General features: G+C 42.4%; 1 protein-coding gene across 2 annotated transcripts in view; it reads left to right on the forward strand.

Annotated features, from left to right (window-relative positions):
* LCORL (ligand dependent nuclear receptor corepressor like) overlaps window positions 1-18,748 on the forward strand; it is a 675,371-nt gene that overhangs the window by 242,677 nt on the left and 413,946 nt on the right. For both annotated transcript variants that reach the window (XM_053704102.1, XM_053704103.1), the window contains exon 4: window positions 5,129-5,258. In XM_053704102.1, the coding sequence (XP_053560077.1) occupies window positions 5,129-5,258 (130 nt within the window). The remainder of the gene's footprint in view (window positions 1-5,128; window positions 5,259-18,748) is intronic.

The following is an 18,748-nucleotide window of genomic DNA, read 5'->3' on the forward strand; positions in this document are numbered from 1 at the left end:
GACCACGGTGGATTTAAAGGATGCGTATCTACATATTCCTATCCACAAGGAACATCATTGGTTCCTAAGGTTCGCATTCCTGGACAAACATTACCAGTTCGTGGCGCTTCCTTTCGGATTAGCCACTGCTCCAAGGATTTTCACAAAGGTACTAGGGTCCCTTCTAGCTGTGCTAAGACCAAGGGGCATTGCTGTAGTACCTTACTTGGACGACATTCTGATTCAAGCGTCGTCCCTTCCTCAAGCAAAGGCTCACACGGACATTGTCCTGGCCTTTCTCAGATCTCACGGATGGAAAGTGAACGTTGAAAAGAGTTCTCTATCCCCGTCAACAAGGGTTCCCTTCTTGGGAACAATAATAGACTCCTTAGAAATGAGGATTTTTCTGACAGAGGCCAGAAAAACAAAACTTCTAGACTCTTGTCGAATACTTCATTCCGTTCCTCTTCCTTCCATAGCTCAGTGCATGGAAGTGATCGGGTTGATGGTAGCGGCAATGGACATAGTTCCTTTTGCGCGCATTCATCTAAGACCATTACAACTGTGCATGCTCAGTCAGTGGAATGGGGACTATACAGACTTGTCTCCGAAGATACAAGTAAATCAGAGGACCAGAGACTCACTCCGTTGGTGGCTGTCCCTGGACAACCTGTCACAAGGGATGACATTCCGCAGACCAGAGTGGGTCATTGTCACGACCGACGCCAGTCTGATGGGCTGGGGCGCGGTCTGGGGATCCCTGAAAGCTCAGGGTCTTTGGTCTCGGGAAGAATCTCTTCTACCGATAAATATTCTGGAACTGAGAGCGATATTCAATGCTCTCAAGGCTTGGCCTCAGCTAGCGAGGGCCAAGTTCATACGGTTTCAATCAGACAACATGACAACTGTTGCGTACATCAACCATCAGGGGGGAACAAGGAGTTCCCTAGCGATGGAAGAAGTGACCAAAATCATTCTATGGGCGGAGTCTCACTCCTGCCACCTGTCTGCTATCCACATCCCAGGAGTGGAAAATTGGGAAGCGGATTTTCTGAGTCGTCAGACATTGCATCCGGGGGAGTGGGAACTCCATCCGGAAATCTTTGCCCAAGTCACTCAGCTGTGGGGCATTCCAGACATGGATCTGATGGCCTCTCGTCAGAACTTCAAAGTTCCTTGCTACGGGTCCAGATCCAGGGATCCCAAGGCGGCTCTAGTGGATGCACTAGTAGCACCTTGGACCTTCAAACTAGCCTATGTGTTCCCGCCGTTTCCTCTCATCCCCAGGCTGGTAGCCAGGATCAATCAGGAGAGGGCGTCGGTGATCTTGATAGCTCCTGCGTGGCCACGCAGGACTTGGTATGCAGATCTGGTGAATATGTCATCGGCTCCACCTTGGAAGCTACCTTTGAGACGAGACCTTCTTGTTCAGGGTCCGTTCGAACATCCGAATCTGGTTTCACTCCAGCTGACTGCTTGGAGATTGAACGCTTGATTTTATCGAAGCGAGGGTTCTCAGATTCTGTTATCGATACTCTTGTTCAGGCCAGAAAGCCTGTAACTAGAAAGATTTACCACAAAATTTGGAAAAAATATATCTGTTGGTGTGAATCTAAAGGATTCCCTTGGGACAAGGTTAAGATTCCTAGGATTCTATCCTTCCTTCAAGAAGGATTGGAAAAAGGATTATCTGCAAGTTCCCTGAAGGGACAGATTTCTGCCTTGTCAGTGTTACTTCACAAAAAACTGGCTGCTGTGCCAGATGTTCAAGCCTTTGTTCAGGCTCTGGTTAGAATTAAGCCTGTTTACAAACCTTTGACTCCTCCTTGGAGTCTCAATTTAGTTCTTTCAGTTCTTCAGGGGGTTCCGTTTGAACCCTTGCATTCCGTTGATATTAAGTTATTATCTTGGAAAGTTTTGTTTTTAGTTGCAATTTCTTCTGCCAGAAGAGTTTCAGAATTATCTGCTCTGCAGTGTTCTCCTCCTTATCTGGTGTTCCATGCAGATAAGGTGGTTTTACGTACTAAACCTGGTTTTCTTCCAAAAGTTGTTTCTAACAAAAACATTAACCAGGAGATTATCGTACCTTCTCTGTGTCCGAAACCAGTTTCAAAGAAGGAACGTTTGTTGCACAATTTGGATGTTGTTCGCGCTCTAAAATTCTATTTAGATGCTACAAAGGATTTTAGACAAACATCTTCCTTGTTTGTTGTTTATTCCGGTAAAAGGAGAGGTCAAAAAGCAACTTCTACCTCTCTCTCTTTTTGGATTAAAAGCATCATCAGATTGGCTTACGAGACTGCCGGACGGCAGCCTCCCGAAAGAATCACAGCTCATTCCACTAGGGCTGTGGCTTCCACATGGGCCTTCAAGAACGAGGCTTCTGTTGATCAGATATGTAGGGCAGCGACTTGGTCTTCACTGCACACTTTTACCAAATTTTACAAGTTTGATACTTTTGCTTCTTCTGAGGCTATTTTTGGGAGAAAGGTTTTGCAAGCCGTGGTGCCTTCCATTTAGGTGACCTGATTTGCTCCCTCCCTTCATCCGTGTCCTAAAGCTTTGGTATTGGTTCCCACAAGTAAGGATGACGCCGTGGACCGGACACACCTATGTTGGAGAAAACAGAATTTATGTTTACCTGATAAATTACTTTCTCCAACGGTGTGTCCGGTCCACGGCCCGCCCTGGTTTTTTAATCAGGTCTGATAATTTATTTTTTTAACTACAGTCACCACGGTACCATATGGTTTCTCCTATGCAAATATTCCTCCTTAACGTCGGTCGAATGACTGGGGTAGGCGGAGCCTAGGAGGGATCATGTGACCAGCTTTGCTGGGCTCTTTGCCATTTCCTGTTGGGGAAGAGAATATCCCACAAGTAAGGATGACGCCGTGGACCGGACACACCGTTGGAGAAAGTAATTTATCAGGTAAACATAAATTCTGTTTTTGCTTGATGTTCTGTTTGTGGCTATACGTGGCATTCGGTTCCTTCAGTATGGCCTAGACAAGGGTTTATCAGTCAGTACTATTAAGGGTCATATTTCTGATCTTTCTGTTCTTTTTCATAGGAAACTTGCTTGACTGCTTGATATTTAGGCGTTCATGCCTTGATTAAACTTTGTCCTGTTATTAAGCCTATTTCGACTCTGGATTTTAAATTAAGTTTTCAGAGTTCTGCAATCTTTTTTTACCCATACATTCTATAGATAATCAGTTATTTTACATTTTTTGTTTTTACTTCCTCTTTCCTCAGCTAGGAGGGTGTCTGACTTGTCAGCTCTTTCTTGTGAGCCTCCATATTTGGTTTTTCACCAGGACTAGGCAGTACTACATACTTTATCTAGTTTTTTGGTTTAGGTAGTTTCTCCAGGGAATACTAATCAGGAGATTGTTGTTGTGCTGTCTGTCTGTGTCCAAATCCTTAATGTAGAGATTGTAAAATTTGGATGTGGTCAGGGCGTTAAAGTAAATATTTACAAGCAACTAAGGATTTTCGTCAATCCTCAAGTTTATTTGTTTTGTTTTCAGGCAAACGTAAGGGCCAGAAGGCCACTTCTCTTTCTGTAATTTCTTGATTGAAGAGTTTGATTTGCAAAGCTTACTTGGAGGCGGGGCACTCACAGCCTTTAAGAATTGCTGCTCATTCCACTTGTTCTGTTTCTGCTTCCTATGCTTTCAAGAATGAGACTTCAGTAGAACACATTAGCAAAACTGCAACTTGGTCCTCTTTACCCACTTTTACAAGGTTATCATTCTGATGTGTTTTCCTCAGCTGAGGCAGCATTTGGCAGGAAAGTTCTTTTAGGAGGTGGTTCTAGTAAATACGTGCCTACCTATTTCAGTTTTGTGTCCCATACATTTATTTTGTGGACTCTACAGCTTTGGTATAGCTTCCCAGGGTTAAAGGGACATGCCACCCTCATATTTTCTTTTCTGATTTAGAAAAAGAATGCAATTTTAAACATCTTTCAAATTTACTTATATTATCTAATTTGTTTTATTCTCTTGATATTCTTTGATGAAAAGCATGTCTAGATATGCTCACTAGCTGCTGATTGGTTGCTGCACATAGCAGCCTCGCGTGATTGGCTCACCATGTGCATTGCTTTTTCTTCAACTAAGGATATTTTAAAAATGAAGCAAAATAAATAATGGAAGTAAATTGTAATGTTTAAATTTCTATTCTCTATCTGAACCATGAAAGAAAGATTTTGGGTTTAGTGGCCCTTTAAGGTCCTGTACCACCTTACAGGGTTACTAAACCCAATTTTTTTTTCTTTCATGATTCGGAAAGTGCCCGGTTTTTAAAAATACTCTTAAAAACAGGGGCACTTTTATTCATTATACTCTACATTTAAAGGGACACTAAACCCAAATGTTTTCTTTAATGATTCAGATAGAGCATGCAATTTTAAGCAGCTTTCAAATTTACTCCTATTCATTTTTCTTCGTTCTCTTGATATCTTTATTTAAAAAAAGGAACCTAAATTAAGGAGCCTGCCCAATTTTGGTTCTGCACCCTGGATAGGGCTTGCCGATTGGTGGCTACATTTAGCAACTAATCAGCAAGCGCAACCCAGGTGCTGAACCAAAAATGGGCCTGCTCCTATGCTTACATTCTTGCTTTTCAAATAATTATAGCAAGAGAACGTAGAAAAATTAATAGGAATAAATTTGAAAGTTGCTTAAAATTGCATGCTCTATCTAAATCATGGGGGAAAAAATCTTGGTGGTGAGTATCCACAAACCCACCCATTGTTCAATGTTTTTTAGTTCTACTTCTTAACTATACTATATTTTTTGTTTTCCTCCTCCTAACCTTTGCTATATGTAATACTGGGAGGTTAAGGGAAGTAGGAGGGATATTTTGAAGCTCTGGTCTTAAAGTGCCTTTGCCTCCTCTTAGTGGCCAGGTGAAATACTTCCTAAGAGTAAGGTCTTGTGGACTCTCACCAACAATAAATAAATTAATTTCTATCAGGCAAGAATACTTTTTCTAAGAAAACATGCATTCTTAAATTTTATCATTTTGGAAACGGAAAATGTGGAATTGGAAATAATTGTAAACACTTAAATTAAAATGTGAGAGAATAATAATTTTTATATTTTTCATGTAAATGTAAATTCCCTTCTCTTTTCCTAAGGATTACTCACTGTCAGTTGGTTCAGAACCGTCCACGCCTACAAAAGAACTGATATCTCAGGGCCCTTTTAATACCAAGAAAATTGAATGCCAAGCAGAAAATTTCTTAAATGCACTCTTTCAAAAGAAAGGTAAGTGTATTTTACCCTGAATTATTAATACTAAGGATTTCATTTATCAGTTACTTTTTCTAGAGAGAAATGTTTAAAAAACTAAAAACACATTTTTATATACGCTGTTGTTGTTTGCCCCCTCTCTTGCCTTCCTGGATAAAGTGAAATCCCTTTATGGCTTTATAACATATCCATTTGGAAGTATACTTTGTTTTCGTTCTCTGTTGCTTGTATCTCTCGTTTTCCCTCATTTTTGCTTCTTCTCTCGATCTCTCTTGTTCTCTCCCATACTCTTGTTTTAGCTCTTTCTCTCTCATCCTAGTCTTGTTTTTGCTCTGTCATTTTTGCTTTCTTTCGCTCGCCCTCTCTCTCGTTCTCTCATTCTCCCTCTTGTTTCTCTCTCTCATTTCTCCCATTTTTCTCTCTTGCGTTTCTCTCGTTCTCGCTCTTGCTCTCATTCTCTATCTTGCTCGTTCTGTCTCTCGTTTCTTTCTTTTCACTTTAGTAAAGGATTTAAATGGACAGTCTAGTCAAAATTTAAACTTTCATGATTCTGTTTGGGCATGTCATTTTAAATAACTTTCCAATTTACTTTTATCATCAATTTTGCTTTGTTGTTTTGGTAATGTTTGAAAGCTAATCCTAGGTAGGTTGATATGCTAATTTCTAAGCCCTTGAACGCCGCCTCTTATCTGAATGCATGTGACAGTTTTCACAGCTAGATGGCGCTAGTTCACGTGTGCCATATAGACTTGGTTAAAATGCAAGTCTGTCAAAAAACTGAAATAAGGGGGCAGTCTGCAGAGGCTTAGATACAAGGTAATTACAGAGGTAAGAGTATATTAATATAACCGTGTTAGTTATGCAAAATGGTTAATAAAGGGATTTTCTTTTTTTTTATACAATACAAATTCTGGAGTAGACAGCAATGTTAACAGTGAAGCATACGGAGTGCAATATTGTTTGATAAAGTAGCCTATTTGTTTAATAAATTGATCCCTAAGTATACACTTGCTAGGTTCCCATACCATAGCAGAAGGGGTCTCTCCCAGGACAATGTGAGCAAAGTATGATTCTGGAGTTTGAGAGAGATGTTGTTTCATCTGATTCCCCAATTCCAATGTCGTCTGGACGTTTTTTTAAAGGGGAACATCAGGCTAATCTATTAGCATGTCTAGCATGACATGATCAGACCAGGTGATGTTACAGATGTGGGAGCTCTGCAATAATGGGTAATTTTCTGATCTAAAAATATTCAATCTATGGGGGAGTATGAGTGTTGTCAAGCTAGATAGGTCTCCCTTGACTGCCTTTAGAACGTATTTAGGAATCTGGCTCTTAATCCTTGAGCAATCTTCTCTGGTTCTAGTGGCAAATTAAGATTGCCTCCTACAATAAGAGCTTCTTTAAAGGGACATGAAACCCAATTTTTTTCTTTCATGATTTAGAAAGAGCATGTAATTTTAAACAACTTTCTAATTTACGTCTATTATCTAATTTGCTTAATTCTCTTGATATCACTTGCTGAAAAGCATATCTAAATATGCTCAGTAGCTGCTGATTGGTTGCTGCACATAAAGGCCTTGTGTGATTGGCTCACACATGTACATTGCTATTTCTTCAACAAAGGATATCTAAACAATTGAGCAAATTAGATAATAGAAGTAAATTGGAAAGTTGTTTAAAATTGCATGCCCTATCTGAATCATGAAAGTTTAATTTTGACTAGACAGTCCCTTTAATATCTAAAATCTTATTAAAGGGACAGTCTAGTCAAAATTAATTAATCATGATTCAGATAGGGTATGCAATACAACTTTCCAAATTACTTTTATCTTCAAATTTGCTTTTTTCCCCCTTGGTATACTTTGTTGTAAGATAAACCTAGGTAGGCTTACAAACTGATTTCTAAGCTGTTGAAACCGCCTCTTATCTCAGTGAATTTTGACAGTTCACAGTGCTGGTTCATGTGTGTCATAGTCATAATATTATGCTCACTTCTGTTGAGTTATTTATGAGTCAGCACTAATTTGCTAAAATAAAGTCTGCAGAAGCTTAGATACAAGGTAAGTACAGATGTAAAAAGTGTATTACTATACAAGTGTTGGTTATGCAAAACTGGGGAATGAGTAATGAAGAGATTATCTATCTTTTTCAGCAATAAAAATTGTAATGTAGACTATTGCTTTAACCCCTTAGTGACCAGACTACTTTTCCATTTTCTGGCCGTTTGGGACCAGGGCTATTTTTACATTTCTGCTGTTTTTAGCTGTAATTTTCCTCTTACTCATTTACTGTACCCACACATTATATACCATTTTTCTCAGCATTAAATGGACTTTTTAAAGATACCATTATTTTCATCATATCTTATAATGTACTATATTTTTTTTTTATAAAATATGATGAAAAAATGGAAAAAACACACTTTTTCTAACTTTGATCCCCAAAATCTGTAACATATCTACAACCACAAAAAACAACCATGCTAAATAGTTTCTAAATTTTGTCCTGAGTTTAGAAATTCCCAATGTTTACACGTCCTTTGCTTTTTTGCAAGTTATAGGGCAATAAATACATGTAGCACTTTGCTATTTCCAATTTCTTTTTTCTTTCAAAATTGGCAATAGTTAAATTGTAACACTGATATCTGTCAGGAATTCCTAAATATACCTTGACATGTGTATATATATTTTTTTTAGTAGACATCCCAAAGTATTGATCTAGACCCATTTTGATATATTTCATGCCACCATTTTACCGTCAAAAGCGATCAAATAAAAAAAATTGTTCACTAACTTTAGGTTCCTCACTGAAATGATTTACAATTAGCTTGTGCAATTATGGCACAAATGGTTGTAAATGCTTCTCTGGGATCCCCTTTCTTTAGAAATGGCAGACATATATGGCTTTGGTGTTGCTTTTTGGTAATTAGAAGGCAGCTAAATACTGCTGCGCACCACACTTGTATTATGCTCAGCAGTGAAGGGGTTAATTAGGTAGCTTGTAGTGTTAATTTTAGCTTTAGTGTAGAGATCAGTCTCCCACCTGACACATCCCAACCCCTGACCCCTCACAAACAGCTCTCTTCCCTCCCCCATCCCACAATTGTCACCGCCATCTTAAGTACTGGCAGAGAGTCTGCCAGTACTAAATTAAAAGCCGCCCCCCCTTTAAAAAAAAATAAAAATAAATATATATATATATATATATATATATATATATATAAATAGTTTCTGCAGTGTAGGTCCCCCCCCCCCCCCAACAGCTCTCTTAAACTCCCTCCTCTTCCTATTTGTAGCCAAATCTCTACTTTTCCTTATCCTTGGTTTGAACTACTGAGAGGGTAGGGGTAGTTAGAGGGATATTTAATGGAGTATTCCCCATAGGTTATGAATTGTTTTCATGGACTCACTCCAAACAAAGAAAAACAGAATTTATGCTTACCTGATAAATTACTTTCTCTTACGGTGTATCCAGTCCACGGATTCATCCTTGTGGGATATTCTCAATCCCTACAGGAAGTGGCAAAGAGAGCACACAGCAGAGCTGTCCATATAGCTCCCCTCAGGCTCCGCCCTCCCAGTCATTCGACCGACGGTTAGGAGAAAAAGGAGAAACCATAGGATGCAGTGGTGACTGTAGTTTTAAAAAAATTAAATTTGAACCTGACTTAATTGCCAGGGCGGGCCGTGGACTGGATACACCGTAAGAGAAAGTAATTTATCAGGTAAGCATAAATTCTGTTTTCTCTTACATGGTGTATCCTGTCCACGGATTCATCCTTACTTGTGGGATACCAATACCAAAGCTTTAGGACACGGACGAAGGGAGGGAACAAGTCGGGTAACCTAAACGGAAGGCACCACTGCTTGCAAAACCTTTCTCCCAAAAATAGCCTCCGAAGAAGCAAAAGTATCGAATTTGTAAAATTTGGCAAATGTATGCAGTGAAGACCAAGTCGCTGCCTTACAAATCTGTTCAGCAGAAGCCTCATTCTTGAAAGCCCATGTGGAAGCCACAGCTCTAGTGGAATGAGCTGTAATTCGTTCAGGAGGCTGCTGTCCAGCAGTCTCATAAGCCAATCGGATAATGCTTTTCAGCCAGAAGGAAAGAGAGGTAGCAGTCGCTTTCTGACCTCTCCTCTTACCAGAATAGACAACAAACAAGGATGATGTTTGTCTGAAATCTTTAGTTGCATTTAAATAGAATTTTAAAGCACGAACCACATCAAGATTGTGTAACAGTCGTTCCTTCTTAGAAACTGGATTAGGACACAGAGAAGGAACAATGATTTCCTGGTTAATATTCTTATTAGAAACCACTTTTGGAAGGAAACCAGGTTTGGTACGCAAACCAACCTTATCTGCATGGAACACCAGATAGGGTGAATTACACGGCAAAGCAGACAATTCAGAAACTCTTCGAGCAGAAGAAATAGCTACCAAAAACAAAACTTTCCAAGATTATAACTTAATATCTATGGAATGCAAAGGTTCAAACGGAACCCCTTGAAGAACTGAAAGAACTAAATTTAGACTCCATAGAGGAGCCACAGGTTTGTAGACAAGCTTGATTCTAACTAGGGCCTGTGCAAACACCTGAACGTCTGGTACAGCTGCCAGATGCTTGTGTAACAGGATAGACAGAGCAGATATCTGTCCCTTTAAGGAACTAGCTGACAAACCTTTCTCCAATCCTTCTTGGAGAAAAGACAATATCCTTGGAATCCTAATCTTACTCCACGAGTAACCCTTGGATTCACACCAACAAAGATATTTCCGCCATATCTTATGGTAAATTTTCCTGGTGACAGGCTTTCTGGCCTGGATCAGAGTATCTATAACTGATTCAGAGAAACCACGCTTAGATAGAATTAAGCGTTCAGTCTCCAAGCAGTCAGTAGCAGAGAAACTAGATTTGGATGCTTGAAAGGACCTTGAATTAGAAGATCCTGCCTCGATGGCAGTTTCCATGGTGGAACCGATGACATGTCCACTAGGTCTGCATACCAAGTCCTGCGTGGCCACGCAGGCGCTATCAGAATTACCGAAGCCTTCTCCTGTTTGATTCTGGCTACTAGCCGGGGGAGAAGAGGAAACGGTGGAAAGACATAAGCTAGACTGAATGACCAAGGCGCTACTAAAGCATCTATCAATGCCGCCTTGGGATCCCTGGACCTGGATCCGTAAAGGGGAAGTTTGGTGTTCTGACGGGACGCCATCACATCCAACTCTGGAATGCCCCATAGCTGGGTCAGCTGAGCAAAAACCTCCGGATGGAGTTCCCACTCCCCCGGATGGAAAGTCTGACGACTCAGAAAATCCGCCTCCCAGTTGTCTACCCCTGGGATGTGAATTGCAGATAGATGGCAGGAGTGATCCTCCGCCCATTTGATGATCTTGGTTAATTCCTTCATCGCTAGGGAACTCTTTGTTCCTCCCTGATGATTGATGTACGCTACAGTCGTGATGTTGTCCGACTGAAATCTGATGAATATTGCCTCCGCTAGTTGAGGCCATGCCTGGAGCGTATTGAATATCGCTCTCAGTTCCAAAATGTTTATCGGGAGAAGGGATTCTTCCCGAGACCATAGACCCTGAGCTTTCAGGGAGTCCCAGACCGCACCCCAGCCTAACAGACTGGCGTCGGTCGTGACAATGATCCACTCCGGTCTGCGGAAGCTCACTCCCTGAGACAGGTGATCCTGAGACAACCACCAGAGAAGAGAGCCTCTGGTTTTCTGGTCCATTTGTATTTGAGGAGACAAATCTGCATAATCCCCATTCCACTGTTTGAGCATGCACAGTTGTAGTGGTCTTAGATGAATTCGGGCAAAAGGGACCACGTCCATTGCCACGACCATCAAACCGATTACCTCCATGCACTGAGCCACGGAAGGCCGAGGAATGGAATGAAGAACTCGGCAAGTATTCAACAGTTTTGACTTCCTGACCTCTGTCAGAAAGATTTTCATTTCTAGCGAGTCTATTAGTGTTCCCAGGAAGGGAACCCTTGTGAGCGGGGACAGAGAACTTTTCTCCAACATAGGTGTGTCCGGTCCACGGCGTCATCCTTACTTGTGGGATATTCTCTTCCCCAACAGGAAATGGCAAAGAGCCCAGCAAAGCTGGTCACATGATCCCTCCTAGGCTCCGCCTTCCCCAGTCATTCTCTTTGCCGTTGTACAGGCAACATCTCCACGGAGATGGCTTAGAGTTTATTTTAAAATAGTGCTGGTATGTACTATTTACTCTGAAACAGAAACGAGATGAAGATTTCTGTTTGTAAGAGGAAAATGATTTTAGCAACCGTTACTAAAATCGATGGCTGTTTCCACACAGGACTGTTGAGAGGAATTAACTTCAGTTGGGAGAAACAGTGAGCAGACTTTTGCTGCTTGAGGTATGACACATTTCTAACAAGACGATGTAATGCTGGAAGCTGTCATTTTCCCTATGGGATCCGGTAAGCCATTTTTATTACATAAAAAAAAAAAAAGGGCTTCACAAGGGCTTTTAAGACTGTAGACATTTTCTGGGCTAAAACGATTGATATATAAGCATATTTTATACTTCATAGCTTTGAGGAATTATTTTATTCTTGGGAATTATGTAAAATAACCGGCAGGCACTGTATTGGACACCTTATTCTCTAGGGGCTTTCCCTAATCATAGGCAGAGCCTCATTTTCGCGCCTCTATTGCGCACTTGTTTTTGGGAAGCATGACATGCAGATGCATGTGTGAGGAGCTCTGATACATAGAAAAGACTTTCTGAAGGCGTCATTTGGTATCGTATTCCCCTTTGGGCTTGGTTGGGTCTCAGCAAAGCAGATACCAGGGACTGTAAAGGGGTTAAATATAAAAACGGCTCAGGTTCCGTTATTTTAAGGGTTAAAGCTTTCAAATTTGGTGTGCAATACTTTTAAGGCTTTAAGACACTGTGGTGAAATTTTGGTGAATTTTGAACAATTCCTTCATACTTTTTCACATTTGCAGTAATAAAGTGTGTTCAGTTTAAAATTTAAAGTGACAGTAACGGTTTTATTTTAAAACGTTTTTTGTACTTTGTTATCAAGTTTATGCCTGTTTAACATGTCTGAACTACCAGATAGACTGTGTTCTGTATGTGGGGAAGCCAAGGTTCCTTCTCATTTAAATAGATGTGATTTATGTGACACAAAATTTAGAGAAAATGATGCCCAAGATGATTCCTCAAGTGAGGGGAGTAAGCATGGTACTGCATCATCCCCTCCTTCGTCTACACCAGTCTTGCTTACACAGGAGGCCCCTAGTACATCTAGTGCGCCAATACTCCTTACTATGCAACAATTAACGGCTGTAATGGATAATTCTATCAAAAACATTTTAGCCAAAATGCCCACTTATCAGCGAAAGCGCGACTGCTCTGTTTTAGAAAATACTGAAGAGCATGAGGACGCTGATGATATTGGTTCTGAAGTGCCCCTACACCAGTCTGAGGGGGCCAGGGAGGTTTTGTCTGAGGGAGAAATTTCAGATTCAGGGAAAATTTCTCAACAAGCTGAACCTGATGTGATTACATTTAAATTTAAATTGGAACATCTCCGCGCCCTGCTTAAGGAGGTGTTATCTACTCTGGATGATTGTGAGAATTTGGTCATTCCAGAGAAATTATGTAAAATGGACAAGTTCCTAGAGGTCCCGGGGCCCCCCGAAGCTTTTCCTATACCCAAGCGGGTGGCGGACATTGTAAATAAAGAATGGGAAAGGCCCGGCATACCTTTCGTCCCTCCCCCTATATTTAAGAAATTGTTTCCTATGGTCGACCCCAGAAAGGACTTATGGCAGACAGTCCCCAAGGTCGAGGGGGCGGTTTCTACTCTAAACAAACGCACCACTATACCCATAGAAGATAGTTGTGCTTTCAAAGATCCTATGGATAAAAAATTAGAGGGTTTGCTTAAAAAGATGTTTGTTCAGCAAGGTTACCTTCTACAACCAATTTCATGCATTGTTCCTGTCACTACAGCAGCGTGTTTCTGGTTCGATGAACTAGAAAAGGCGCTCAATAAAGATTCTTCTTATGAGGAGATTTTGGACAGAATTCATGCTCTCAAATTGGCTAACTCTTTCACCCTAGACGCCACTTTGCAATTGGCTAGATTAGCGGCGAAAAATTCTGGGTTTGCTATTGTGGCGCGCAGAGCGCTTTGGCTAAAATCTTGGTCAGCGGATGCGTCTTCCAAGAACAAATTGCTTAACATTCCTTTCAAGGGGAAAACGCTGTTTGGCCCTGACTTGAAAGAGATTATTTCTGATATCACTGGGGGCAAGGGCCACGCCCTTCCTCAGGATAGGTCTTTCAAGGCCAAAAATAAACCTAATTTTCGTCCCTTTCGCAGAAACGGACCAGCCCCAAGTGCTACGTCCTCTAAGCAAGAGGGTAATACTTCTCAAGCCAAGCCAGCCTGGATACCAATGCAAGGCTGGAACAAAGGTAAGCAGGCCAAGAAACCTGCCACTGCTACCAAGACAGCATGAGATGTTGGCCCCCGATCCGGGACCGGATCTGGTGGGGGGCAGACTCTCTCTCTTCGCTCAGGCTTGGGCAAGAGATGTTCTGGATCCTTGGGCGCTAGAAATAGTCTCCCAAGGTTATCTTCTGGAATTCAAGGGGCTTCCCCCAAGGGGGAGGTTCCACAGGTCTCAATTGTCTTCAGACCACATAAAAAAACAGGCATTCTTACATTGTGTAGAAGACCTGTTAAAAATGGGAGTGATTCATCCTGTTCCATTAGGAGAACAAGGGATGGGGTTCTACTCCAATCTGTTCGTAGTTCCCAAAAAAGAGGGAACATTCAGACCAATCTTAGATCTCAAGATCCTAAACAAGTTTCTCAAGGTTCCATCGTTCAAAATGGAAACCATTCGAACAATTCTTCCTTCCATCCAGGAAGGTCAATTCATGACCACGGTGGATTTAAAGGATGCGTATCTACATATTCCTATCCACAAGGAACATCATCGGTTCCTAAGGTTCGCATTTCTGGACAAGCATTACCAGTTTGTGGCACTTCCGTTCGGATTAGCCACTGCTCCAAGAATTTTCACAAAGGTACTAGGGTCCCTTCTAGCGGTGCTAAGACCAAGGGGCATTGCAGTAGTACCTTACTTGGACGACATACTGATTCAAGCGTCGTCCCTTCCACAAGCAAAGGCTCACACGGACATTGTCCTGGCCTTTCTCAGATCTCACGGGTGGAAAGTGAACGTAGAAAAAAGTTCTCTATCTCCGTCAACAAGGGTTCCCTTCTTGGGAACAATAATAGACTCCTTAGGGATGAGGATTTTTCTGACAGAGGCCAGAAAATCAAAACTTCTAAACTCTTGTCAAATACTTCATTCTGTTCCTCTTCCTTCCATAGCGCAGTGCATGGAAGTAATAGGTTTGATGGTAGCGGCAATGGACATAGTTCCTTTTGCGCGAATTCATCTAAGACCATTACAACTGTGCATGCTCAGTCAGTGGAATGGGGACTATACAGACTTGTCTCCGACGATACAAGTAGATCAGAGGACCAGAGATTCACTCCGTTGGTGGCTGTCCCTGGACAACCTGTCACAGGGGATGAGCTTCCGCAGACCAGAGTGGGTCATTGTCACGACCGACGCCAGTCTGGTGGGCTGGGGCGCGGTCTGGGGACCCCTGAAAGCTCAGGGTCTTTGGTCTCGGGAAGAATCTCTTCTCCCGATAAATATTCTGGAACTGAGAGCGATATTCAATGCTCTCAAGGCTTGGCCTCAGCTAGCAAAGGCCAAGTTCATAAGGTTTCAATCAGACAACATGACGACTGTTGCGTACATCAACCATCAGGGGGGAACAAGGAGTTCCCTGGCGATGGAAGAAGTGACCAAAATCATTCAATGGGCGGAGACTCACTCCTGCCACTTGTCTGCAATCCACATCCCAGGAGTGGAAAATTGGGAAGCGGATTTTCTGAGTCGTCAGACATTTCATCCGGGGGAGTGGGAACTCCATCCGGAAATCTTTGCCCAAATTACTCAATTGTGGGGCATTCCAGACATGGATCTGATGGCCTCTCGTCAGAACTTCAAGGTTCCTTGCTACGGGTCCAGATCCAGGGATCCCAAGGCGACTCTAGTAGATGCACTAGTAGCACCTTGGACCTTCAAACTAGCTTATGTATTCCCGCCGTTTCCTCTCATCCCCAGGCTGGTAGCCAGGATCAATCAGGAGAGGGCATCGGTGATCTTGATAGCTCCTGCGTGGCCACGCAGGACTTGGTATGCAGACCTGGTGAATATGTCATCGGCTCCACCATGGAAGCTACCTTTGAGACGAGACCTTCTTGTTCAAGGTCCGTTCGAACATCCGAATCTGGCCTCACTCCAACTGACTGCTTGGAGATTGAACGCTTGATCTTATCAAAGCGAGGGTTCTCAGATTCTGTCATTGATACTCTTGTTCAGGCCAGAAAGCCTGTAACTAGAAAAATCTACCACAAAATATGGAAAAAATATATCTGTTGGTGTGAATCTAAAGGATTCTCTTGGGACAAGATAAAAATTCCTAAGATTCTATCCTTTCTTCAAGAAGGTTTGGAGAAAGGATTATCTGCAAGTTCTTTGAAGGGACAGATTTCTGCCTTGTCTGTGTTACTTCACAAAAAGCTGGCAGCTGTGCCAGATGTTCAAGCCTTTGTTCAGGCTCTGGTTAGAATCAAGCCTGTTTACAAACCTTTGACTCCTCCTTGGAGTCTCAATTTAGTTCTTTCAGTTCTTCAGGGGGTTCCGTTTGAACCCTTACATTCCGTTGATATTAAGTTATTATCTTGGAAAGTTTTGTTTTTGGTTGCAATTTCTTCTGCTAGAAGAGTTTCAGAATTATCTGCTCTGCAGTGTTCTCCTCCTTATCTGGTGTTCCATGCAGATAAGGTGGTTTTGCGTACTAAACCTGGTTTTCTTCCGAAAGTTGTTTCTAAAAAAAACATTAACCAGGAGATAGTCGTGCCTTCTTTGTGTCCGAATCCAGTTTCAAAGAAGGAACGTTTGTTGCACAATTTGGATGTAGTTCGTGCTCTAAAATTCTATTTAGATGCTACAAAGGATTTTAGGCAAACATCTTCCTTGTTTGTTGTTTATTCTGGTAAAAGGAGAGGTCAAAAAGCAACTTCTACCTCTCTCTCTTTTTGGCTTAAAAGCACCATCAGATTGGCTTACGAGACTGCCGGACGGCAGCCTCCTGAAAGAATCACAGCTCATTCCACTAGGGCTGTGGCTTCCACATGGGCCTTCAAGAACGAGGCTTCTGTTGATCAGATATGTAAGGCAGCGACTTGGTCTTCACTGCACACTTTTACTAAATTTTACAAATTTGATACTTTTGCTTCTTCTGAGGCTATTTTTGGGAGAAAGGTTTTGCAAGCCGTGGTGCCTTCCATCTAGGTGACCTGATTTGCTCCCTCCCTTCATCCGTGTCCTAAAGCTTTGGTATTGGTTCCCACAAGTAAGGATGACGCCGGGGACCGGACACACCTATGTTGGAGAAAACAGAATTTATGTTTACCTGATAAATTACTTTCTCCAACGGTGTGTCCGGTCCACGGCCCGCCCTGGTTTTTTAATCAGGTCTGATAATTTATTTTCTTTAACTACAGTCACCACGGTATCATATGATTTCTCCTATGCAAATATTCCTCCTTTACGTCGGTCGAATGACTGGGGAAGGCGGAGCCTAGGAGGGATCATGTGACCAGCTTTGCTGGGCTCTTTGCCATTTCCTGTTGGGGAAGAGAATATCCCACAAGTAAGGATGACGCCGTGGACCGGACACACCGTTGGAGAAAGTAATTTATCAGGTAAACATAAATTCTGTTTTTTCTACGTTCACCTTCCACCCGTGAGGCCAGAACAATGTCCGTATGAGCCTTGGCTCTGTGAAAAGACGACGCCTGTATTAAGATGTCGTCTAGGTAAGGTGCTACTGCAATGCCCCGTGGTCTTAGTACCGCTAGAAGGGACCCTAGCACCTTTGTGAAAATTCTAGGAGCGGTGGCCAACCCGAAAGGAAGGGCCACGAACTGGTAATGCTTGTCCAGAAAGGCGAACCTTAGGAACTGATTATGATCTTTGTGGATAGGAATATGTAGGTACGCATCCTTTAGATCCACGGTAGTCATATATTGACCTTCCTGGATCATCGGCAAGATTGTCCGAATGGTTTCCATTTTGAAAGATGGAACTCTGAGGAATTTGTTTAAAATTTTTAGATCCAGGATTGGCCTGAAAGTTCCTTCCTTTTTGGGAACTACGAACAGGTTTGAGTAAAAGCCCAGTCCTTGTTCTGCAATTGGAACTGGGTGTATCACTCCCATCTTTAGAAGATCTTCTACACAGCGTAAGAACGCCTGTTTCTTCGTCTGGTCTGAAGACAAACGAGAAATGTGGAACCTTCCCCTTGGGGGAGAGTCCTTGAATTCTAGAAGATACCCCTGAGCAACAATTTCTAATGCCCAGGGATCTGGAACATGTCTTGCCCAAGCCTGAGCAAAGAGAGAGAATCTGACCCCTACTAGATCCAGTCCCAGATCGGGGGCTACCCCTTCATGCTGTCTTGGTAGCAGGCGCAGGCTTCTTGGCCTGTTTACCCTTATTCCAGCCCTGCAAGGGTTTCCAGGTTGCTTTGGGCTGTGAAGCGTTATCTTGCTTTGCGGCAGCAGAGGTTGCAGCAGGTCCGCTCCTGAAGTTGCGAAAGGAGCGAAAATTAGCCTTGTTTTTGGCCTTAAACGGTCTATCTTGTGGAAGGGCATGGCCCTTACCCCCAGTGATATCCGAAATAATTTCTTTCAGCTCTGGGCCGAATAGATTCTTCCCCTTGAAAGGAATATTTAATAGTTTTGTTTTGGACGACACGTCAGCCGACCACGATTTGAGCCAAAGCGCTCTTCGCGCCATAATGGCAAAACCTGAATTTTTCGCCGCTAACTTAGCTAATTGGAAAGCGGCATCAGTGATAAAAGAATTAGCCAGCTTTAGAGCATGAATTCTATCCATGACCTCGTCGTATGAAGTCTCCCTCTGGAGCGACTCCTCCAGAGCCTCAAACCAAAAGGCCACTGCAGTAGTTACCGGAATAATGTAGGCAATTGGTTGAAGAAGGAAACCCCACTGAACAAACATTTTCTTCTGCAAACCTTCCAATTTTTTATCCATAGGATCTTTGAAAGCACAACTGTCCTCTATTGGTATAGTTGTACGCTTAGCAAGTGTTGAAACAGCTCCCTCTACCTTAGGGGACCGTCTGCCACGCGTGCCGCCTGGGGTCGTTTATGGGGAACATCTTCTTAAAGATGGGGGGGGGGGGGACAAAGGGTACACCTGGTCTCTCCCACTCCCTAGTCACAATATCCGCCACCCTCTTTGGGATCGGAAATGCCTCAGTGTATACAGGGATCTCTAAAAACCTGTCCATTTTACACAATTTTTCTGGGACCACCATGGGGTC

This window comes from Bombina bombina, chromosome 2 (assembly GCF_027579735.1).
Source record: "Bombina bombina isolate aBomBom1 chromosome 2, aBomBom1.pri, whole genome shotgun sequence".
Classification (NCBI taxonomy): domain Eukaryota; kingdom Metazoa; phylum Chordata; class Amphibia; order Anura; family Bombinatoridae; genus Bombina; species Bombina bombina.